The sequence below is a fragment of the Gavia stellata genome, chromosome 3, assembly GCF_030936135.1.
Source record: "Gavia stellata isolate bGavSte3 chromosome 3, bGavSte3.hap2, whole genome shotgun sequence".
In the NCBI taxonomy this organism is placed as follows: domain Eukaryota; kingdom Metazoa; phylum Chordata; class Aves; order Gaviiformes; family Gaviidae; genus Gavia; species Gavia stellata.
This window is the reverse complement of record NC_082596.1, coordinates 16266254-16292744: the sequence shown is the minus strand read 5'-3', so window position 1 is coordinate 16292744 and position 26491 is coordinate 16266254. Positions and strand designations below refer to the sequence as shown.

Genomic DNA, 26491 nt, shown 5'->3' with positions numbered 1-26491 from the left:
CATCGGGAGTATACGTTTGTGCAATCAACTTGTCATGAGTGCTGATGACAGTGGTATAACAAAGAACAAAACTGATAAAAGTGTCCAGGATTATTGATACAAGAAAAGAAAAAGGCAAAAAAGCTACCATTCATATTTCTCTCCCTTACAGAGCTTTAACGAAAGGAATGAAAACCCAAGTCATCCTTTTCCGCTGCAAGCAAGTTGTACGCATGGGCACATGGTCAGGCTAGCTCAGCACAGGCCAGCCTGCATCCCCCAAGACTTGCAGCACAAACAAAATCAGCCCGACTGCTTCCACAGGTAGCTGAAACGCAGTATAGTCACTTCTGTGTGGAGCCCAGGTTAAGTTAGCTTACTGGATCCAGGCTAGTTCTTCAACCTCCAGAGACAGCCCATGTCAAACAGAATTCATTACCCCAGGCTCTGTAGAAGTTCTGTAGGTAACCCGAGTGACTCCATGGGAGATGCGCTGCTTCTATAGGCTTGGATCCGAGTGTCTGCATCTACCAGGAGCACTTAACTTCAGAAGCACTGACATACCCACATGCAGAGGCAAGCCTAGAAGCAAGGGAACAGCAGAGCTGAAAGAATTCAAGCTGGATACGTTCTGGCCTTCAGAAGGGACTGGCATGGAGATGAATCACATTTTATAGACAGTCTCCCCTAATTTTCCACACAGACATTCCCAGCACAGAACACTTGAACAAAACCACAGTATGGCCAGTAAATTAACTCCTCCTTCCTAATGGCAAGAAATCTATTTACATATTCAAGCTTTAAGTCTCTCAAGGAGCTAAATAGTTACACCTACACTCCTAATACCAAAACAAGCAACCTTTAAATGCTAGGACCCTACTACATCAATGGAAGGTGTCCAAACAAGATATAGAGCTAATACATAACAGCTTATAACACAACTTTTATTAGAAAAGTTATACATAACAGCATCAACTATTTTCAAGAATATTAACCTTGAAAAGCAACAAAAACAGACTAAAAATGTGTAACAAGAAACTAATGACCTTTTCTATAATTAAACATTCAAGTTATCTACAATGTCTCTTTTTACAAAGGGGAAAATCATGGTTTTACAGGCACATCATGTTGAAAATAAAGCTGCAGTAACTTTATACAATTAACTTTTTCAAGGATTATTAAAACATGGTCATCATGTAGTCTCAGATTTCTTTTAAACATTCACATAATTTTACAGTTGAGTATACACTAAATTTCAGAGTCCCAAAATTATTTCACAAAAGTGCCAACATTAAAACCAGAACCTTCAGTGTGAATAATTTTGCCCTAAAAAAAGTTAAGACAGGTTTCCATAATCAACATATTCACATAATTTCTGGTGCTACCTGGTCTAACAGTAAAGCTTCATTCTTTGTATGTAAAAATCAAATGGGACTTCTTTTGCAAAACTGGTAAAAATGTTTTGAACACAGGAGTGTGCATTATTGGAAAAACTGATACTAAAACCATAAATATTTCCAAAGAGCCATTAATACACTACACAATTAAGCGGAACTGTGCCCGTTTGTACTGTATATTCAAGTCTGTTGCCCTTTCGGTACAGGTGGTAGCCGAATTTAACATCTTTACAAAGGCAATCTGTTCAACTTCTCTTATTCTTATCTTCATATGCCTGCTTAATAAAAATCAGATAATTTACAATCTAAAGTCTGTTTTAAAAAGTCTGAAGTTTATATACAGCTCTAACAAACCTAAAGCATTTTGATATCTTAAAGATTTAAATGAAATGACTAGAGTTTTTATTTGACGCTTATTAACAGTAATTAGCCATTATCAGTAGTGGACCATAATGAGGTGATAAGTGAAAAGGAATGTTTCGTCTAAAATGCTTAACGCATGTTCTGTCCTTTCATGTATGCAATAGTATAACGTAGAGGAAGTGCTTTCCACAGACACCCGTTTCCCCTTAGCATCAAGGGCTACAAAAATCTGACTGCAAAAATGCAGTGACAAAGCAAGCTGACGTATCAGGCACTACCTTTCATATTGGCAGCTTTAAGAGACCCACGGTATGCATAAAGATCTAGGGAAGGGGAAAAAACCCACTACTATGAGAAGCAGACCGAACATTTTAGACGAGTTTGGCAAAGTTTTTAATCAAACAATAGGCTGGCCATTTAGGTTTACTTGTATAGGTTAAAAATATCACTATTGAATCAACTAGTCAAATTATCGTAAGACATTTTCATTGATACTCAACATTACATGCACCAATATTGCACACATCTGCTCTGAGTTGTTAAAACAATCTTTACATGGGTCCTTGAGCTGTCTGGTTTCTGCAGTTGGAACTCAAGCCACCCACCCCAGCAGTTTCACTAAAAATTTAAGTGGTAAATTTAAAATACAAAAACCAAAATAACCCCAAAAGAAAACCAAGGACTTTATACAGACAATAAAAATCTAAATTTTCTGCAATGGTCTTTTGGGCCCTACAGATGGGGCAATACATGTACGCACTAGTGAAATGAACACTAGCTCTGCTGTATCTAACCATTCAAATAATATGAAATCTGGGACCAGGTGTTGCAATGATGTCACTGTAAGGCTCTTCCTGTGTCAGCTCTATAGCTTGCTGTTTTTTAAGTACCAGGAAACTGTAGAATTTTGCAGCTGCTTGTTTTCTATTCGTATTTCTGCACAGCTCAAGCAAACTGATAGACTCCGCTCCAGTCTTAGCAAGAGCTCTCTGAAAAACACAAACATTGATACCACACATTAAATAGAGAACTACATACAAACAAGAATGTCCATTGGCAAGATTCTGTTTGTTGTCACTCCCAGGACACTGTGAGGGATTGGGAAGGACTCAACATTGGATGGGGACATTACAACATGTACATGAAAACTTCTATATGGATTTCTAAATGAAACCAAGCAGGCTTCCCAGAGATGCATGAAAAATTAATCTTGAATCTATGCAACTTATTCCAGAAACACGATAGAATATCACAAGATTTTCTTTCTGCATCAATAGCTACCCAGTCTTTTTTGACTATAGGACAAAGATTTTTAAATAAGAATAAAAAAATCCTGTTTTATTTCTCAAAAGAAAAGTAACTCCAAAAATAATCATGGTGTATTGTTTAAAACAGAATTTCAAGAGCTAAGGTTCTATAGAAGATTCATAACTTTCCCAAGGTGAAAGAAAGCCTGTTTATTTCTAAAACTTCTCTGTTTGTCTGAAACTAAACACCCAAAGTCACTTACATTTTTTCAAAGTCTTGGCCAGAATATAAAAAAATTCAGGAAAATACATCTGCTTGCTGGCTAGAACAACTACTGACGTCTTCAATTTAAAACAGAACCGTCTGCTCTGGAATATCTACTAGATGAAAAGATATTAGGCTGGCCAAACCAAATTACTTTATATTAAACAGATCTTAACTTCAAATCTCATTACAGACTCAATGTTTCAACCATCCAGTGTGATGCTCTTTTGGGCACATGGAAGAAAAAATTGAAAAAAAAAAGCTAGACATGGTCCAAAGATAATTCTGAAACTCTTTTCAGAAATTGTGATGAAACATTCAGACAGGAAAACATTACACAATGTTACTGACTAAACATCTGTATACTTTAAAAGTTACTTTTAAGCGACAGTTGTACTGGTTTGGGATGGGACAGAGTTAATTTTCTTCACAGCAGCTCATATGGTGCTATGTTTTGGACAGGAGCAAATGTTTTTGTTTTGGAGCAAAACAGTTGGGAGCACACAAGAAGCTGGGAGGGGAGACAACTGGGACAGCTGACCCCACCTGACTAAAGGGATATTCCTTATCATATGAAGTCATGCTCAGCAATAAAAGCTGGGGGAAAGAAGAGGGGGGTGTGCACACATTTGGGGTTACGGCATTTGTCTTCCCAAGTCACCATTACGTGTAATGAAACCCTACTTTCCTGGAAATGGCTAAATGTCTGCCTGCTGTTGGGAAGCAGTGAATGAATTCCTTATTTTGCTTTGCTTGCACATGCAGCTTCTGCTTTACATATTAAACTGTCTTTATCTCAACCACATGTTTTTTTGCTTTTACCCTTCTGATTCTCTCCCTCATCCCACCAGGGGGTAGTGAGTGAGCAGCTGTGTGGGGCTGAGCTGATTACCAGGGTTAAACCACAACAACAATTTAAAACAATCTTACTTAAACTAGCAGAATTCTCGCAGGTGTCCAAAAGAACTAACTTAAATTGCATTAGTTTACAATGTAATCTGAACTAAATTTAAGTGTATTTAAGTGTCATGAAGGCTATTTAGGAGTTTAAAATTAAGGTTTCATTGTTTGGAGATATAAGCAAGTAATTCTTACAATATAACTCTAGCAACATTTTCCAGAAATGTAAAGCTTTTGCTTGATTATATCATACTTTTGAGAAACTTAATAGAATATGACATACTACTAAATCTCAGTTTACTGAAAACTCAGCAGCATTCCACCCCCCAATCCACTATACCGGAAGTTCAGAGATACAATAACGACAATAAGCTTTTAAAGCAGAGATGGAGCCTATCAATTTCACAAAAAAGTGAGGATGACTTTGAAAAATAAAAACAGCTTAGACAGATAGAACTGAAACACTTCAGTGACAGTAGAATCTCAGAAGTTGCCAAAATGCTTAAGGGAACAAAGGGGTAGGAACCGCAAAGTAGACTGAAAGGCAGAGGTAGTCCAAGAATACATGAAGTACACATACAGAGACCTATATGCAAACAGCAGTTTTGCACCTAAGTTCAAGCGTATACTAGGGGTGTTCAATTTTGTTATCAGGAAAAAGCTCTTTAGTTCTAGCAAGCAAGAATTCGTCCTGCAAAGATTATCTGTCTGTGCAGACTGAAGCCACATGCTGAAAAGTAATGCTGCACCTCAGCCAAGGTCAGATTCCCACAGTTGTTACAGATTCAGCTTATCATAGCATGGAAGTTTTCAAACTAGCCCAGCTGGGAATACACATCCTGTAAAATGGTTTTATCCCTAGACCTTGATGGGTCATACAGCATAAAGTCAGAGGTGCTAAGATTTCATTAAATACACAATCAAACCCAATTATTTTAAAACTTGAATGTCTGGGAGTCCACACCACCAAGTGTGGACATAAAGGTTGAAAACCACTTAAGCAAAAAATTTTACTTCAAATATTCTTTGGAAAAAAGTGACAGTTATATTGTGATTTAAACTATTACAAGTATTTTTTTTCCCCTCTAAGACAGAACTGATCTCTTAAGTCTGTAACACCTACTGCAAAGAAAGCTCTTTCTTAACCTTTTAACTCAGGTCAAAAGTGTTGGTGGGCACACTCAAAAGCTACTTTAAGAGAAAGCAAATTATCATGTGTACCTGAAGTCCATGAAGCATTTGTTGAGTCCTCTTGTTCCATCTCCTTTCTTCTTGATCCTGGTCACCCCCTGTGCCGTCTTCTTCCTGCAAGCAGCCAAAATTCATGCATTTACAGAACAATAATCTCTTACTCCACCGAGTTATGAAATGAAAAAGGTATTTCTAGATATCACTGCAGCTTTTTCTTTTCATCAAGCCAGAAGGTTTAGACAACTTGAGTCACAGGATACATCTAGGAGAGGCAGGAAGTGGGATGGAGGAAGACACACATGTAAGCTGATGTACATAGTAAGGCTGCCTGCCACAATGACTATACCCGAAAATGTTTTACTAATTGTCAGCATAACAAAGAAGTTCAGTCATGACAGCTGAATGAGAAGAGACACTTCAGTCTAGGATTGCTAGTACTGAACACGGTATCAACAATGCTTTTATTTTGCAAACACAGTCATGTTCCCATTTCACTGTGGAAACAGAACCATTGAAAAGGAAAAGGGGTTGCTGCTAAAAGCTGCAAAGGTCAGCTGTAACGACTCAGGTCCCCATGTCCCATGAAGCACTCACCTACACAGAACAGTACTTGTACTTGTTTATGGAAGATGGTTTATATATGGCTTTTAAAATAAGAACTTTATTTCAAATCAGCAATTAAAAAATTCACCACAGAAGAGACACATGTAAGCAGTATCTGCTTTTTTCCCAGTCTTAACTAGCTTCAAACTGTGCAGAAAAACTGTTTGGCCTATTTTTTATTTCTCAAAATTAAGTCAGCATATATTTTTCTTTTCGTTGTACTACTTCTAAAGTAACATTTCTCTGCATCCAGCAACATTCTGAAGTGGTCAGGCAGTTGGACTAGATGATCATTGTAGGTCCCTTCCAACTGAAAATATTCTAGTCTAAAAGCTTTTTCAATTGCTAGGAAAATCATCTTGACTAAAGTAATTCACATTTCTTTGTACATGTGACTTGTTACAGAAGGAAATTCATCTGTCCAGATACATTCTTTTTCCAACAATAAAACATTTTTAAAAAAACTTTTGGATTTTGGCTGTAAAATAAAAAAGAATCAATGAAGTTTGTTTTGATATCCACATAATATTAAATATTGTAGCTAAGAAACAACTTCAGTTATCACGTTTTAGGACATGGATGGTTTTCTTACAAAAACCCACTTCTATTAAGTGGCATGAACTGTTTAAAACAGAACCATAAAATTAAGTTCAAAACTTCTTGTATAAGGCATCATAAATATACAGAGTGGTTTAATCCAACCATGTGTGAGAACAGAAGAACCCTCTAATTCAAAGCAGAATATATATGCCGTTTATAAAATGGAGTAATATAATATACAATGGTCATGGAATAATTTTTAAATCTACATTTCCGAAGGTTGTCATTTCCCAAGTAAGGACTGAAGATTTCTTTCTTATGCTATTTAATGAATCCAAAGTCAAACAGTGCTGGGGAACACACAAATCCTTTCTACATAGAGTTCTTACCTCCTCTTCTTCCTCCTCCTCTTTCTCCTTTTCCTTCTCCTTCTCTTTTTCTGGCAGAAGTTCTAGCTCTGGTATTAGCTGACAGATATTTTGGGGCTCCTCTGGAGGCATTTCTACAGGTGGTATTTCCAGCTGTTGTGATGGTGGATGCTTTAGGAGTACACAACACAGTTAAACAGACAGCATCATTTTATCAGTGCTTTTACAATAGAATGCTGATGCTACAAAAACCAGTTTCACAAAATCCAAGTCTCTAAATCTTAGCCATTTGTGAGAATTTCTCATTTTTGAAAAATGAAAAGCAATTTGTTTTGGTTTGTTCTGCTGTCCACGCATGTATTTTTAATCCTTTAGATTCTACTCAAACCAGAAATTATGATACCACTATAAGGAAATAGGCTTTCCAATAACTTCACTTAGTCCACCATCCAAACTACTGATCTCATTTCTTGGATCAGCACATGCAACTAAAATCCCACGTAACCAGATGCAGTGCTATATGAACACACTTTAACTCACTGGAACAAGACATCTTCAAAATATCAAAACGTTGTTCTTTGCAATACAAGCATGAAGGAATTAAGACATAGGTACTTAGTAAAGTTTCCAAAAATGCGTAAGTGTCTTTGGTACTCAAGCCTCATTCTCAGAAGATATTTATATCACAGAGTAAAATCCAGAAAAGCAGTTTAACAGGATTTATGTAGTCAGTTGTAATAAAATTAGTGTACAGTATTCTCCCCCTGAATCTATACACAGTTAAGCATTGGCCAGTAACGTTACCCTGACACGTGAAACTGTTTCTACGCATACCCTTAAAATAGCTCAAAATAACTTCTACTTTAGAGTCATAGAGCAGGTATCACTACAGGTGTGTTGCCAGAGGCCTGATCTGGCTGGCATGATCAAAAAATTCCCAACACACTCGAGTAGCATTGACTTCAGCACAAACAGCCGATGTCAATTTCGCCCAATGACACAGCCAAGAGGAGCAGCAGCTGCCACCCTCTAATGTAACATCTAACAGTCTCATTCTACAGCGAATGTTAGCCAAGAAACATACCAAAAACAGGGTTAAAAACCACACAAATATGAGAAAGACAGCATAAACCAGGACTGTTCTCACCAGGTAAGCATTCAAAAAAGAATACACCTTTCATTTTGCCCATTTTCTCTCCCCTTCACAAATATGGTTTCCTTTCACACTGCATCACAGCTTTTACAGAAGAGGTAGACATGAGTAGACTTGGAAACTAGTTCCTAACTCAACTAGGAAATCTTTCCTGGAGATCAAAGTTTTTCTTTGTACCCTTAACCCTGGAACACTAGGGCTATCTTAAAAACGAAGTTTGTGCAGCTAGCACAATCCTTTCTTCATCAGTGAAAGCTGTTTGTACACACTTGCCAGGCAGAAGAACTGGATAGCTTTGTAAGCAATACACTTTCCTCCAGAAAAAGTCTTCAAGGAGTAAACAGTGCCATTTCTTTTTCCTACCTGTATTTTAAATGTTTCAGTAAGCTTTCCACTTAAGAAAAACCCATAAAGACTATCCAGGGACAAAGATTCTGCTATCACTCCAGCACATCTCACAACACTACAGAAAGCTAGTGCCTCAAATCTATGTCACTTCTTGCTCAGAGACACTACCCACTTCTCATTCTCAAAAAAATAAAGAGATCTTACTCACAGGTAACACTGGCTCTGGTTCTACTTGCTGCAGTTTGCGTTTAACACCTGTCTGAGGTGGTGGGGGTGGCATAACAGATTCATCCAGGTTGGTTCTGCTGCCTTCCATCATCGATTCCTGTAAACGACTTGGTTCTTCCAGAATAGGTTCATCTATATTCCACAACAAACCCAGTTTTAGATACTTTGGATTTAGTAGCGTAATTCGAAACTGTACCAATCTGCTATTAATTTAAAATTGAGCACTCTTTAACAGCCTGCATAGCTATTGCAGTGACTTAAACAGAATTGGTATAGATGTGCATACAACCCAATCCAATAGCCATTTAATCCACTGGATCAAACTGAATCTCTAAGTGTCTTCTACTTTAGGAAAAAAGCTATTTTAAGTCACAAACTGTGTATCAAGCTAAACAACCATTACAAAGCCCTTTGCTTCATTCATAATCTTTGGTGACTTAATATAAAGCACAAACAAAAGAGAAAAATTAAGCTCCGAGGGAAAGCAGAGCTTCTTTGACAAGACACAAACCAATGACATCTCGTTGCTGCTGTTGCTGTTGTTGCTCCTCTCTGGGAACCTCTGGGTTTTCAAAGTCTTTAAGGAACTCATCAAGGTTGTCAGCTTCACCACCTTTCCTCCTCTTTCTTAGGTCTTCTGGTACCAGGGGTGTAAGACAACGAGTAAAGAGCTACAGGGGAAAGGTTACATTATACACTAGTGTAGTTCTCAGTGTCCTTAATTTCGTTTCAGATCAAGTAATTACGGGCCATCTTCCTTTCCCATTTTTTAAGCTCCTCCCCAACAGCAGTAACATTAAAGAAAATAATTCATTTCTGCAACTGGTAAATATTTTAAGCATTGGTGTTATCTTAGTTGTCTTAATGAGGTTTTTTTTAAAAAAAGTGACAAATACGCCTATCACTGTATTGCTATTCATATGCTTATGTTTACTATGTATGAGGCACAATCCTGAATATAGTCCATTTAAAAATGAACCTGCACAAAAAACCATTACCTTCAGTAGCCTGTTATTCCACAAAGGCTGTGCAGGCAGAGAAAAAAGCTTTTCAACTCCGCCAGTTTCTTTCCACATCATCAGTTTCTTAGTAGGAGGTGCCAAGTCCAAAGTAGTAACAATATCAGAGTAGTCACTTAATTGGGCTCGAATAGTCTTGCTATCCAGTTCTTTCACACTGTCCACAATCAGCTTTCTCTTCCTCTTTGCTTTGGTTTCCTTGACTGTTGAGATTTTCAGCAAGTAATGAAGGTTAGCTCAAACAGATACCACACTGTAGAAGAATCTTGCAGGTTCTCTATAGGTCTTATTTGCCCATGTATAAAGCTGCCTCAAGAATCTAAGGCAATGTTAGCTTTGGGAGAAGGAATGAAAAGCTATAAGCACTATGAAAGGTCAAACACTACGAATGCTGTCCCATAACCTACAAATTCTTTGCGTATAGTCGTAGTTCTATTGAATCTACCTAAGCCTCAATGTCCTCAGCTGCGCATGCCTGCCTCCCTCCCTCATGGCTTCCTTGTCAGGCTGATGTTCTTCAGGAGCAAACTCCTGAGATGTAAGGTCCCTCTGACCAAAGAGTCAAAATACCTCACACCAAGTCTTTCCCCTAAGCCCTACCTGAGCTTTGGTAGTGTTAATGTGGGTGGTTATCTTACCTGTACCTCTCATCCTGCTCTAGAATGACTTTACTGTAAATTGCTTACAGCCTGGCACTCTGCAGCAGACCCTGAAGCTCTGGCAAACGCTGTCTTTGCTGGTCCCAGCTGATCAGCTAGGACCTCTGTTGCTAGCTTGCCGCCAGAGGGCAGTGCTAGGGCTTTTTAATTGGCCGAGCAGTAAATCAGGGCCTGGAGTTCAGTCTGAAAACACAGGACAAACTATATTTTTTCCAGATCTTTGTGTTTGTTTGGTTTTTTTTTTCATAAAGCAGGCATCTGTTTATAATGAGCCAAATACAGTACCAGTTAAAATAGGAAAGTGTCTTGCATTAGAGAAAGAGACAAGGAATTTCACTATTTAGTAGAACTTCAAATACAAAGATGCATCTCCTGAATTCAGCAGTTCATTAAAGCCATGAATCACCAGAACAGTGCTCATTCTCAGCGTAAAAAGTCACTCCTGGCCATCAAACAGCATATTGAGAACTGTGCTCCACTACAAATACTGTATTAGAATTAAAGACTATTCCAACTCATTGTATTTTAACTAGCATGTTTATCAAAAGCTACAGTATCATGCCACTATACATACTGACTGCAGAAACTACAAACTAATATCCTCCAAGACCATCAATGTAAGCTACCTACCTGATAAGTACTAGAAGGCTACTGTTGGAATAAAAGGAATTCAGCACTTGGTCCCTGGTTTATCTTCCAACTGAGATATAGAGTCAGCAGCAGTGCTAGACATTCATTGCCACTCCACTGAGCTAAGGTGGTCTCTGATGACCCAAGTAAAATATTCCCAAATAGCTTACTCACCGGTTATGTCAATAGGCTCCAGAGCAAAAGCTTCTTCTTCATTGGGAACAAGCGTCGTCTGATCAGTCATAGTTGGTAACGGTTCAACTGGATCTACCGAGTCCGGGCTGTCTGGTCCACCCACTGCCAATTAGAGCAAGTATCTTGCACTATGTCAAAACACTAAGAAACTACTACCCTTCCCATCCTCTCCTCCACACCTTAAAGTGGTTTACCACATTTCATACTTTTGAGCTCAACATGCTTTTAAGGTATTTGAATCCCAATTAAATCAGTTGAAAACAAGTAATTCTAGATCTAGCCCTAGATCATACTCACTTGATACATTATCATCATCATCCATATCATCATGGGGAGGTTGCTCTGGCATCATTACTCCACTTTCTGAGAGTGCAGGTGGGTCATCAAAAATACCACCGTCATTATTACTGAGAAGTTTGTCATCTGAAACAACCATATGAAAGAATCAGTTTTGCATCCACAAATTCATGAAACAAGTATAGACAAATTTATGACAACACAGATAAAGATAGTGCAAAAGTTAAAGAAACCTATACTTTCAATGCTGACACAAAAGCAATTAGGAGTGCTTTTTCAAGATGCATTTCAGCTCAAATTTTGAGCTTACAGATAACCTTTATTACAATACACTTGCCACATATTTGCATCTTACTAGGTTTCTTAGTACTTCAGAGAAGCACTCAATATTTTCTCAACATATTAATTAAACCCTTCGAAGGAGTCAAAGAACAAGAAGAGTTGTATACTGATTTTTTCTCTAAAGAACATTACATATAGAATGGAAAAACTCTGGATGATTTAATTTTACTTCATTTGAAACATGCCAACACTTAACATGCTACACATCATCTATATTGCACTCACAAACCAGAATTCTACTGCTGAAGGTGTAACTTAGAGAGGGACCTTGGTAACAAAGGAAAAACAAATTTCTCAAACATACCCAATATTCCACCATCATTTCCTTCTCCAAAATTATCATCTTTGTATTGGTCTTCATATTCCAGGTGATTAGATTTTTCATTGAGGTGACTGGTGCTCTGTTCAGGTTCCAGTAGGAGATTTGAAGCACTGGTGCTCACTAGCATGTCATCCTCAAATGCACTACCTTCTCTCATCATCTCACGATCATCCATCCCAAAGTCACCTGCAAGAATACAATTCCACTGCTACAAATGCTAAAGAACCAAGATGCAAGAGACCTAGCTGGTCAACCAGCAAAGGCCCAAATGTAAGACCGAACTTCATCAAGTTTTCTTAATTGCAAAATTAATGACAAGATGGAAGGAATTATACCCAGCAGTGACATTGTGCAAATACTGTTCAAACAATTATAAAAATAAACATCATCTCTTCAAAGCATTTTATTATACTTATTTGAATTGATTTTAGTAAGATCCTACTAAATTTTAGCTGCACTGAAACCAAAGAATTCCAAGGAATTAAAAAAAGTTGTACCTTATGCCTCAAGGTTGGGCTTCATGTACAGAGAGCAAACCAATACCAAATCAACACCACCATCAATACCTAGATTATACTTTCAAAAAGATTACTAAATTATGGATTACATTATTGTACTCTGGAAACTATATATTAAATACAACTGTCTTCAGGCTTTCATTCAGATCTTAGAACGCTGTCCTTGAAAAGACACTGAAAGTAGTAAAATAGTCACCACTGACTGCTTCAGCTTTAGAAATGTCGTTTCTGACTGGAAACATGCCTGTGATTAATGCAATAGCTGACTTCATATTCACACCATGTTATGAAAATTATAACTGATGTAGCACTTCACTAATTAACCTGACTGAATATTCTTCAGCTTTATATAGGCAGCTAGAAGCTTGCTGAATATTAGAGGACAGGCTTTTTGGAAAAAGTGACATGTATAAACTAAAAATTAAATGTTTGATCTAATCTGTTTTTGCTTACTGGGAATTCCATAGTAATTGCAAAACCATAACTTTACAGTTACCAAAACTAGCTTAGTAACATAATTAATACACGGGATTTTTACCGAAGTCATTATCCTGGAGGATACTGATGTTGCCTACTTCTTCTCTCATTGTAATTTCTTCCACTCTACTCTGGTTCAAACTGAACTGCTGGGCCACATCAATATCACTTAAACAAACAGAAGGCAATTATTAAAAATCTCCATACAAAATTAGCAACAGATAAAGTCTGCTTAGATAAATGTGAAATTAGTTCCTAAAAGGTACACTATACACTTAAGTCAATTAATGAAAAAGCTGATGGTGAATACAGAATAGAAAACACTACTTAAAACAGTAAGACCATTCATGATTAAAACTTATCATCCAAATTGTGTTAGCTTCTGGGAGACGTATCAGTAATCTCTCTTACTCCTTGCTATGTTGAGGTCACTAATTTTAAAGGCCAAATTAGTAACTCAGAACAGACTTTCTCCCCTTCAACTTCAAAAACTATTAATATAATTTATTAAAAAGTATATCTAGTAACAGTACCAAGTTAACACCCTTTGTGGTGTGTTGATACATCTCTTCGAAGAATACAGAATTTTTATGTAGTTTCAAATTAGTATATACTCTAATTTGAATATAAACCAAATAGAACACTGAGTAAAGCAAACTGTATCCCAGAAATTCCATTATGAATAATCCAAAAGGGTAACATAAATTTTTTAAAGATCAAGAACTATTCAAGCTGTGTATTTGTTGTTATGTTTAAAAGTAACCCATTAGTATTTAAAAGTTTTAAGAATTAGAAGTGCCACTACAGAAGGTCTACAAGGACATTTCCATAAAACTAATCTTGTCTAACCTGAGAACATATGTGATGTAGAGTGCCTCGCATAGAAGAAAAAAGAAAATGATACTACATATCTGAGTTTCTCAAAAGCTTCTGTAAGGACAGCTTTAACTTTGGTTAAAATTACATGCTACTATGAACTTAAACAATAGAAAGATGATTGTGTACTTGCTTAGTATTTTAAAAGACTTAAGAATAAGGGTTACCTACAGACGACCTTTTTTTTTTTTTAATTCAGCAATGAGTTTGCTGTTTAAAACCAGGTTGTCCTCAACTAAAACAAACATCATTTGCATGGAAATAAAAAAAGAATCAAGCTTACTCTAGATCAGGAAGTGGTTGGTCGAAATCATGAAATTCTTCAGGTAAGGTAATAGCATTGTAAGCAGCCTCTCTGTTTTCCTCGGGTAAATCGACAACCCCTGCAGAGAAGAACACTCAGACATGAGCTCCCATTCCTTACAAGCACAGCATTTTTCCCTGTGCCTTCAGCATTGTTCTCTCAGCATGAGCTTCTTGTCTTATGCTAGACACCTATGAAGAAAGCTTAGATAATGATAGTATTGAGATTCAATCTAAATTCAAAATATGTACCCTCAAGCCCTTGTACTGTTTTGTATAACCCTGGAAGCCTCAAACCACTCAATGTTTGTGTAGCACAATACAGACCTGTGCAGCTAACACAGGCGTTGTATGTCATCGCAACACTATGCAGGTACCTGCTACAAAATAATTTTATCGTGATGCTCCAGATGAGCTAGTTAGTCCTATATTTTGCTTTGGGTAGAACAGCGGCAACACGGCAGCCTGGTTTGGGTAAAGCAGTGGCAGCATAGTAGGACTACTTTGCTACTGGTCATTTAGTCAGTCCAATTAGCTCTGAAAGTCCCAGCACAGTACTGACTATACTTGGGCTACACAAACTCTTAGGCTTCTGCATTTAAAAGAGCTAGATTACCAAAACCACATACATACCTTTTCTTATCCTCCTAAAATGCTTAATCTGTTATTCAGTAGGCATTCTCAGAGCATGACTATCAGATTAGGCATCACAGAAAAACAGTGCTGGTAGTTGGTGCCTCTCTCTTATTCAAAGGCTTACAGGTCAGGACACTTGAAAGCACATGGGAAATGCAGGTTCAATTCCTTCTGTAACTTGCAGAAGATTTGAGCTCTACGTTCTGCCTTCTGACCCGCACAACACAGGCAGTTCTGAGGTACAGATACTTCAGAAATACTTTGCCCACTGTGTTCCCCTCTGCAATGGATAATCAAAGAACTGCTGCCCAGAGAGGCCAGGAACAGGCATGAATCTGTAGTTTAGTCATCTTGGTACCTGGCTAGGAATGAAGAAACCTAGTCCATCCTTTCAGGGGCATCCAATATTTTTACCTGTTGGCTGCTTAAAACAAAACATGTAAATGATTCTCAGAGCAGACAGGATCAAGACAATGCCTAAGCCACCATGCCGATAAACAGAACAAAGACAAGTGCCTCAACTTGTTTCAGGTCAGCAAGCCACTTTCTGTAAATCTTATTTTAAGGTGCTTCATGTTCCACATGCACTCTTTCGGGAGTGGGAAACTGGGAAAACAGATTGCCTTGTGAAATTAGACAAATGTATGTGTTCTCATCACCTGGGGAAGTTAAATGCAATAGTAAACAAAAAATTGGGACCAGTCAACAAATTGCCACTAAAAGTCCAATGCCACTAAAGTCCAATGCCTGAATCACAACGTAAAGATCAGGAAATGAAGATAAAAGCAATATATACCCTAACTTTTAACAAATTTACTGTTACACTAGCTTTCAAGAGTTGCCTTTTTAAAAAAAAAGTCTTCCTTAAGCGGAGCTTTTAAATCTATAACACTCACAAACTTAAAAAGGTAGAATATGATTCAGCAGCTGTGAGTATCCAGCAGCCTCACTGCCACAGCTATGCTCCAGCTCGAAAAAAGTATCCCAGGCCAGAATTAAAGAAAACTATCAACCATGTGGAAGCCAAGTAATTCATTGCTGGATCGAAAGTCATTTCAGGTATTAATATGGTTCCCCATCTTCATGGAAAATATTAGAGTAAGCAGCAATAGAGGGGGAAGTTAATGTGTTGCACATACAAAAGCGAAAATATCTTTGTTGCGCACATTACAGTTCACGCCATTTCCAGAAACTAAAATGTGAAAGTAGTAAAAAACCAGCTTGCTTCTATGTTTCTTTCGTAACTCATGGCAAGGCAATCTTTACCCTTGATAGAAACAAGCTCCCTTCTGTACTTCTATTCAGTACATGCAACTGGCCTTTTTCAGACTTGCGACAGAAGGTAAGAACCATGCAGCATATTTCCATTTAACATCATACACCAACAACAGCCAAAATCATAATTGAGATTTTACTGAATCAGCATTAATAGGAAAAGTTTTCGTTCAGAATTCAATTAAAATGTTTTTCAGCATACAACTCAGTCACACAGCCAGTCTAAAGATGTACTAAAGAAAATAACTTCTCCTATAATCCTGTATAAATTTATGTAATTCTTCTACAGAAACAGGAATGTAGAATTGTATACTTTCTTAATAAATACAATTCTATAACAACGTAACTTTTCAGAGAGTGCTTAAAGACAGATACCTGGACGAAAAGCCATCTTAATCTTAATGAAAGCCTCATTACAGTCTGCAAGAAGATATTTTGCTTTCCTGTGGTAGATTCTAACAACGCCTAGTAAGAGATGTCCTGAGGTTCGAAGTGCCATCTTCACCTAAAAACATATTGCACAATCAGTGAGTTAGATGTGGCCTTACATTTTTTCCTTTAGTGAAATTTCAGCAGCTTTGTATGAGTTTTTCAATTAACATCAAATATCCAAAACAAGTATAAAAATCAGCAGAAAACTGAAAAAAGAAAGAATGCAAAGTCTACCATTCAAGATGATACTCTACATATTATTTATGGATGACCTGGCAAATACCAGTAAATTAATAGCAGCTCACTCCAGGAATTCTCAAACACTGCGCCGTCTAGTAAAAAAAAAAATGACAAGACAAAAGCCATTTTACCACATCTTTTTCTGACAACTTTGTTACTTTAATTGTGAAAAAAGTGAAAACAACAAAAATTTGGACAGCCATAAATTGTGATTTGGTTAAGTAAAATTTGGTTAAAAACTAACTTGTTACCTCTCCACCTTCTGTCCTGCAGTTAAGGAGAAAATCAGAGAGAAATAGTGGAAGATGTGAGGTGTCCATAAACAAGAAGTGCCACACTAAAACATGTTTAATTTCCTTTCCTCTTTAACCTCACTGCTTTACTATGTAATCAAGTATCTGCTGTGGGAACAGAAAACTGATAAAAAAATTCCAGGGAAGGACTCTTAAGTACTTTAGTCTGAAAGAGCATGGGGCTTGTGTTGAAGGGTACATGGAATAATTGTCTCCCAGAAAGATTAAGCCATACAGGGTTTAACCTCAAGCTCTAAGAATTCAAAAATTTTATTGCATACAATGACTTTTTAATAGCCCAGCTGATGAAAGTGTTACACAACTTTAAATATAGGAAAGAGTGGCTATCAATGTCTCCTTTTTCTAAAAGAATGCTGCAGCTCACTAGTGAGTCCATGAACATTATCTTCTTTAGGACAAGAGGAAATGGCCTCAAGTTGCGCCAGGGGAGGTTCAGGCTGGATATTAGGAAAAATTTCTTTACTGAGAGAGTGGTGAGACACTGGAATAAGCTGCCCAGGGAGGTGGTAGAGTCACCATCACTGGAGGTGTTCAAGGAATGTGCGGACAAGGCATTGTGGGACATGGTTTAATGGGCATGGTGGTGTGTTAGTTGATGGTTGGACTTGATGATCTTGCAGGTCTTTTCCAACCTTAGTGATTCTGTGTTTCTTTCTAAATCCTTCCAGAGCTGACACTGAAGCAAATCACTGTTCTGAAATAGTAAGTATCTCTGTGATTGTACTATACATTTTTTGCTTATACTTAGCAGTTCTTCCAAAATCCAGAGTAGCATTATAGAAGCATTGTTATATTTGTATCAACCAAAAGAAAAGATAAAAATAAGTTTTCTTTCTTTTTCAAACAATTGATTTTCTTATAAAGACATTCAGACATCTGTTAAGTGACAAAAGTCACAACCATATCAGTCCACTGGTTCTTAAATGGAAAATTTAATTTTCACGAGTAGTAGAGGGAAAACCCCCCACATTTAAAAACCCAAGTTCCTCAAAATTTCCTCTGGTTTCACAATAGCCATCCAGAAGTATTATGTTCTTTCAGTTTTGTTGCTATCTATTCGCTTCCCAGAAAACAAGAGACTAAAAGCTTCAAAAGCAAGGCTTTTACACTACCAGTGTAGTATTTTTATTATATGATAAACTGTCCTTATGTAACCAGTAACATTATGAGCTACCATAACACTACAGATCTTTTTGCTCTAGCTAAGCAGAAACATGCTTTGAACTTAGGTCACAAGCATAAACAAGAATATCTTAAGTATTATTTCTACAGCTCCCAGTAACAGCAGCACTGAAAGAGTGTCATCGTAAGGCCTTTAAAAGTTGCTTCTCAGAAAGCCTGGGCTTTCCTCTCCCAAACATTTGCTTCTAAATGATGCATGGTACATGAAGATACAAGTCCTCCATTTATACAAAGCAAAACATTTTGCAACTAAATCGCACAATACTTTAGCATTAGAAAATTGACAAGAAAATACTCTTCAGAATCAGAGAGTCAACAGATTATTTCACATCTGAACAGACCTTTCTACCCTTTAAAATAGCAACACTGAGAACTTCATTTGTTTCAGTGACCCAAATAGTAACTACAACCGGTACACACAATTTCTTGCCCCCACAAGATAACATTACATCAGTGTAAAATAGATACCTTTGGTGAAATGATACTCTCCACGCTGCTCTCCAGATTACATTCAAAAACATGGGCTTTGGTTAGCTTCTTATCCCAGTGGGCCGCCAGCCAGATTTTGGCCAGCGGCCCACGCTTGCTCAGGACAAAGTGGGCATAGAACATGGTCCCAGATGTCTAAAACAAAGTGCAAACCTGTAAAGAGAAAGGCAATTTATTTTTTCTAGAAATTTTATGAGGCACATCCTTGTAAACACACCCCTTATTCGCAGTAAGCAAAGCACATGTTCGCTTTTCAATCATTAAGGTCAGGCTATTTGTATAAAATATTTAAGAAGCCAACACTTACAAGTGGCCATGTAATAGCATATGTATTTATTGCAGGGGAAATAAAGCAGAAGAACAGAAACCAATGACCATTTACATAATTTAAGTGTTAACCATCCCGCAGGAAAAAAAAAAGTCTTGAATATATTAAACTTTATGGTAATGATATCAAACTCATAACACAAACAAACATGTCTCCGTTTTCAGTCCACAGTAGTATCCTACCACTTCCATTTCTTTATACTCTTAATTCAGTAGCTACTACTATACTATACCAGTATATAGTCTACATTGTTTCGGTAAAACATTCAGTGTTATAAAATACACAGTCCTAAACTTTTTGGACTTCACCATATTTTCTTAAAACAGAAAGTATAATTATATCTTCATTTCTGAAAAGACTGCTCTCCATTTCATAATCCCCTTAGTAACGCTTCATGTTTTTTATTCAAGTGTTCATAAAAACCATAAGAAAATTGACTGCATTGTTCCAAAATTCCTGTAGATTTCATTTTCTTCTTTCTCTTTCACCAGAACATCAGACTTCCTTTTATCTACTAACTTCTTATGGCTGATAAGATGCCTACATATCAAACCATGGGGAAGCAGAAGAGCATAAAGTCTTATTTTTTTTAAAAACAAAAAGTTTGTTTTAAAGAGGTGGAATATTCTCCACAAACAGCTTTTTCTCCAGCAATATCCATAACTAGGGAAAATGAAACAAAAGAGAAGAACAGCAGACATGCAACAAGTGGATTTCAGTTTTTACCTCCTCCATGCCTACAGAAAAACTGCCAGAGTTTCACAGCAACCTAACAGTAAAAGCAGGGCAGTTTAATCTGGACAGAGCCAGAGCATCAGTTTCTAGCCATTGAAAAACCCCAATAGTGCTTCCCAAATGCAAGCCAATACAACTTATAAGCAAATAGGGAACACAGGGAAACACAAAGCATTGGTAAACATGACAGCCACAGAGAGATTCTCAGGAAGCCAATTCCTAAACCATACCAATTTACTTGTTGGTAAAAGAAACAAGTTTCAAAGCAGCTAGGGTAGAGCTGTTGATACTTACAGGGTATGCTTCACAAAAATAGAGGAGAAGCACAATTGTGACCACTAGAAAAATAAGTATAGGGGCAAGAGAAGCACTGGCATTACCGGTTCAGTGGAAGCAAAGCCAACCTCTAGATATCTGGATAACAAATGAAAAATTGTAGATTTAGGGGTAGATCTCTGAAAGTAAAGGCCAATAATTTTTTTTTTTTGCATTTTTTGTTTTTGTTTTGTTTTAATAAATGGGAGTTGAAGAAATATAAAGGATGGGGTAAATTATCTTCACAGTGGTACCATAGTCCATACTTGTACCCACTCACAGGTATCGTTCAACATGCAAGATGATGAAAGCTTTCAATTTCAGCTGCATTAAACAGAAAACAGAGTTGCTTGGACAACAGAACTGATTATCAAGCTTATCTGTCTTAATGAGAGACTGGCCACTGATTCTGTTCATAACCAAGAATGGACACAGAGGAGAGGATTTAAAGGAAATAAGCTGAAGCTGAACACGGCCTTTAACACAGTAGATAGAAAGGATTAAAACTACTCTTAGGAGTGAAGCTGATAGCTTTGAGTCATAACAAAGCTGCAGATTAACAAAAAGTTAAAATGTCATTTTTATTTGTTGAGACTGTGTGGAGGCTAAGGACAGCATTGCACAAAAATGGACATGAGCAAGCTTTTCTAGGAAGCACAATGAAAGAATTTTGGAAGTCACCTTGATCAATAAAGTTATCTAAACAAAGGTATTCTACTCCCACCCCCAGTGTTTTTTTAAATACATCACACTGTCTCAAAGGCCAGAAGGCAATTCAATCTCTTGTGCATTTTCAAAGGTCTCCCAATATTTTTGTATATGCACAGACATAACTTTGCAGCACAGCATTTTGATATCTTGAGTTGCTACCACAACGATGCACTACCCTGGTAACAGCAAGCCTGTAAATTACCCCTAAATATGAGGAATAGGGGAAAACACAAACATACAGTTAGGAAAACCACTTGTATTACCCCACTAAAAACTTCCAACAACAGTTGCAAAAGAATGTACTTTGGTTCATGGAGTTTGGCACAATCACCCCCAACGTTTTACAATCATTAAAATATGTAGCATGGGCTTCACAAAACTTCAAACATACAGTTAACTGTAACCCTGAAAACATACTTAAGATATCCTCTTAATTGTGAAACATACTATTTTGACAACTCAGAAACAACTTATAACTTTAAATCCCAAATAGCAAGGGTAATGCAAGCAAAAGACAAACAACTATCTAAGACATCTAAGAGGATGCAAAGTTCCCCAAAAAACTGAGGTGTTGGGATCACACCAAGGCTAATAATTTCACAACTTTAATTTTTTTTTTTTTAAACAGACACATTGTTAACTTCTTTCTGTCTTTTAAAGAACTGACAATCCAAGTCAAAGTACTCCTCATAAGGGGGCTTAACATATGTGAATGGGTTTCAAAATATATGCTTCATTAGCTATGAAATCAGAGTAGAGGCTGAAAATCATTTCACTAAGGGAAAGCACAAAACCAGTAAGTGGTCACCTGTGTTTGTGGTGTTTCCTAGGTTTGATTACCACTCAGTACTGGAGTTATGGATCAAACCTAAAACATGCTTGTAAGACTAATGAGAAGATTATACTACATGTGCAGAGTACTTAAGCTTTTGGAGTGAATAAGAACCAAAAATAACTAGCTTCTGACAGAGGTTGTCTGTTTCTCTTCACCCATTAATGACTCCTTGCCACAGCGAAATACATGAAGAGAAAAAGTGACAATCAGACCACCGATAGTTTTAAAGTGTGTTTTAATCTGAACTGTTATTAACAAATAATACTTCTATTCCCTGAAGCACTAATTTTCTGCCACAACATGAGTCTCTGACACTTCCAAATTCCAGCAGATGCTCTGCTCTGTATGGTAATGCCTGGGTTACAGCAACTGTAGAAATCCCACCTTTACGGTTCTGTGCTGCAGCAGTTTAGCTACTGTGGTTTAGAGCATCAGCACAATTGCTTAAAGCAGGCCCCAATGGTTGCTCTCACTTTCTCCAGATTTTTTTCTTTCTTTTCAAAGAATCCTTTTCCTTATTTCAGGCTTTTTGTCTGATCTTTAATTCACAGGGCAGTATGCTGATGCAGTGGCATAAAAGCAAAAGAAATAGATTTTCTGGCATAATTTGAGACTGGGATGAATGTTGAAGGAACTAAGAGTTTTTTGGCGTGGCAGAGTACTCATGCAGACACGTAAAACATATGTCGCTTGCTGCAAAAGCAACTCATAAGAATCCTCAAAAAAAGGGTAACTGATGGCTCTTAAAAAGCTTGTAAGGTAAAATAGAACTGTTAATTTTTGAAATTGACTGGATATGAACCAGGACCTTAAAACTTGTTCTAAGAACTTACTCATTTTTCTGTCTTGCTTGCATTGCTCTGAGGCAAAAATAGTATGTACTCACACAAGACCAGGTGGGACCAAATCCCTATCTTGCCAAATTGTGCTTTTAAAAGACTTTATATTTGATTTTAATTAACTTTGAATTTGCTTCAATGTGCCACAATTGTCCTTAGGTTCCTCTGCCTAAATTGGTCCTCAACAATTGCATAATCTTATTTTTAATATTTTTCTGTCTATAGAAGCGTAAAAAAAAGGCTATAATTCTATACACAAAGTAACTGAACACGTAAAGCAAATCTAATACAATACAGATAGTACACAGGGTCTGAGCCACAACCTGCCTGTTTCATTCTCTCATCTGAGTATCTGGTAACTGATCCTTCCGAAGAAGCAACAAGAAAATTGGGTAGATGCTACCTATGAATGTCATCTTAACCATCAATGCACAAATATTAAGTCTTAAAATCCTTCTGCATATTAGAATGGCTAACTATCTAAACTCTGAAACGCTCGCGTGGCTCAAGTCACATCCTTCAAGACATTCAGAAAGAAGCTTAATGAACTAACAGTTGACAATAATATTGCAAACAGATACAATATTCACCATATTTTAATTTGTCTGTGTTTCACTCTAGCCCATTAAATCCACTTGACTGTTACTCTACACTAGGTCGGGTCATGTATACACGCACCAGTTCAGAGGTTAAGTTTAGTCTTCAATTTGTTTTATTATCACCTACTTTTGTTCCTGTTGTAAGGCTTCTTCAGAACCACATTAATCCACTGATCATCGGACAACTTCCGTACTACAGTTTAAAAATCAGCCAGTCATTTTAACTCATTTGTTCTTACACTATCCTTCAATCTCTCTTCTCCACTGGTTCCCCCTACACACATATTTTCTTCCTATACTGTTTCTGTTTTGCTAAGCCAAGCCAGTCCTGAGTGATCTGGGGAAGACTGAGCTCACCCTGTGCACCTGCAGCAGTTTGAGTTGGCCCTGCCAGACTTCAGAAGTCCAGAAGGATTACCCTGACCCTGCAATTGTACTTTGAGTTCTTCAATTTGAACTCATAATCCTTCACTATGCAGTCCTTCTTACATGTCTAAAACTTCCCTGATGAGGGCACTTACTAATGTTGTCTCACTAGCAGGTTTCATTAGCACACTGAACACCTGGTGCCACTGAAAAAAAAATTCATCACAGGACCAGTCTTCACAAATTCCACTAATAACTCCTTACAGCTCAATGCCTCTTTTCAGCACCACCTTATTTCATCTCCTCCTTTCAACCACCTTTATAATTCTCTGGTTAATCCTCATTTTTCTGGATTTTAATATATTTCTTTGTGACACCTGCTGCTTTACTGAAGTTCAGTGACAAGTCAACTCAATTTCTTATGTCCACAAAATCAATTATTGAAAAGATGAAATTGAACTAGTCCAACTTGACATGCCTTTGATAAATGCATACAGCATTTTCCATTTGTCACCAGGTCTTGGTTTTTCCATCAACATTTTTTCTGAAATCCTATGGTTGAGGTTGCACTACCAGGTCTATAATTGCTCAAAACACAGCACTCCTTTACAGGAAATGCATTCACTGTTCTCCAATTACAATATACTACGCACCTACATAATAAAATTGCTAGAACCAGCGCCCCACTAAAGTTACTAATTCAAAAGGCAGATCACTCAGAATTATCGTACAGAGTTTGAGATTACTGAACCCTGTTCCCCCTCCCAACTCCACTTTCACATCTAAACCACTGTAGGTATCCTGCCTGCTCTTGCACCTAGATTCAGTATGTCCACTCATGCAGTGGAAAAGAATCTTTTTAATTTTAGGCCCTATTTCGATCATCCCAACCTGTTTTGCGCAATTCCAGTTCCAAGTCAAACTAATATTTGCAGAAACCACGATTAACACAGTCCTTAAATGTACATAAGTTGAGTAAGGGAATAGAATTCCTTATGTTACTCTGTCTTTTGCAGCAGTTATTTCTCTGCACTGTTCACTCAAAGAGCCCAAACATAAAAAACGAACTTTCTAACATTTTGCCTCAAAGTAGTTAAACTCATGTATCAACTGAGGCAAGTGTTCTCATTTCTGTGGGAAATCCCATGGTATCAGCAACCCTGATGACAAGACAAGACTAATTTAATTGTGTGGTAATTTAAGTTTATTGTAGGTCTCACTAACTTCTTGCTTGTCCTTTTATTCCCCCACCACACTTAATTCCTCTCTAGTTAAAGCTTTAGATCAGTGGACTTTGTGTTTCCAAGTTTCATAGAACGTCAAGTATTTACAAATGAACCTTCACAAAATAAAATGCAAGCCTGGCCCTACTAACGTTTTGATGTTTCCCTATTTTTGATGTAATAAGTTTTACTGAGCAAGAGATTAATGAAAGCATATGCTTATTGCACACGTTCACACAATGTGGGCCTAAATGATAACTTCTCCCAATTTACAGTATTTTCTTCATTTGTCTAAATTTAATGAAATGCCATTTTCACTGAAATAGTGCCATGCCAGTAAGTCACAGTGATCCAAAGCTTCCTTTGTTATTGATAAAGACACAACACCTTGTTTTATATTTAACAGAAGCCTTTCATTCAGAAGCAAAGAGAAATCTTAAAAACTATAGCAAGATTTCTATCAGAGTGTCCATAGGAGCTCCTAGAGTAAGATCTTAATTCTTCAAGAGGCAGGCATTTTTGAAGGGGCCTTTTATGTGCATATCAACAGTCACAGTGCCCAGAAGGTAGTTCGTATGTTACTTACTAGTGAGGACTGCGAGAACATTCAGTAGTCTGCTTTATCCAAATGAGAAATTAAATTACATTAGAAAATAAGAGACAAGGAAGATGAAACTTTGCTTTTCTCCCCCTCCCCAGACTGCAGCAGCCCCACAGCTATGCCAACCCGCAGCTCGGGATCTGTTACATTATCCCGGCCACCGGACCCCAGCACATCACTCCGTCGGCTCTCCCGTGGAAGCGGGTAGGTCACTTCGCTTCCGCGCGTGTGACCGCTCCAGGCTTACAGACCGTCTCCACCACGGAGCGCACACCGGCCCGGCCGCACACTGCGCTCCCCCCCGGGGCTCTGCCCGTGTCGCCGCCAGGCCGCAGACGGGGCCCCGCTGCGCCCGACCTCAGCGCAGATCATCCCAACCACCTGGGACCCCGGGCCCGGCCGCGGCCCCGCCGCAGGGTGCCGGGCCGGCCCCGCCGCCCTGCCCCTCCCGGGGAGCCCCAGGCGGCGCCGCGCACCGGGCTGCCAGGCGGGCCCTCCCCTCCCGCTGCCGCTCGCCCACGCGCGCCGGGAGGGCTCGGCCGAAGAGCCGGCGTGGCCATGCCCAGCCGCAGGGGGCCGGCAGCCGAGCCCGAGTAGGCCGGCAGCGCCCCGAGAGCCAGGCTGCGGCCGGCCCCCGCCATGTCCCTTCGGACGGCGGCAGCGAGCCGGGGCGACCGCCGGGAGCGAGCGCGGCTGGAGCCGCTCCTTACCCTGGTCCGGTACAGAGGGAGGCTGGTGCGGCGGCTAGTGGGGCCGGGCTCGGTAAGCGCTCCGCTCCGCCGAGCCGAGCCGAGCCGCTCACTCAAACAAACAAGATGGCGGCCGCAGCCCTTCCTGCCGCCCAAACCAGCCGTTCAAATCGGCAGGATGTTTACTGTTAAAATGCCCCCTCCTCCCCTCGGACCCGCCGCGCCCACTACGCCTGCGCGACGCCCCGCCACTCCGCGCGACGGGCCGCGAGAAGGCAGGCACCCAGTGGGACACGGCCAGCTGCGCATGCGTCCGTCCCCGGCGCTCCGGTCCGCCTCCCGGGAAAAAGGGGCGGGGCAGCGGGGATGACGAAAGGTCGGATAAGTGACACCGGCACAAGGGGCGGAGCCAAAGTAGGGATGGAGGTAACTGCGCCTGCGCGGTTCCTCGAGCCCTGCAGC

The 26491-nt window shown here is 38.7% G+C and overlaps 1 protein-coding gene across 1 annotated transcript; it reads right to left on the bottom strand.

The window, feature by feature from the left end:
* Window positions 1-907: 907 nt before the first annotated feature.
* Window positions 908-26155, bottom strand: RAD21 (RAD21 cohesin complex component). Its single transcript, XM_059815408.1, has 14 exons — window positions 26051-26155; window positions 18768-18941; window positions 16507-16636; window positions 14201-14300; window positions 13103-13209; window positions 12029-12232; window positions 11383-11508; window positions 11065-11187; window positions 9581-9804; window positions 9094-9253; window positions 8563-8714; window positions 6875-7024; window positions 5373-5456; window positions 908-2728 (listed from the first exon to the last, which is right to left on the bottom strand). Exons 2-14 carry the CDS (start codon window positions 18909-18911, stop codon window positions 2537-2539), a joined length of 1896 nt encoding a protein of 631 aa, XP_059671391.1. The 5' UTR covers window positions 18912-18941; window positions 26051-26155; the 3' UTR covers window positions 908-2536.
* Window positions 26156-26491: the final 336 nt, after the last annotated feature.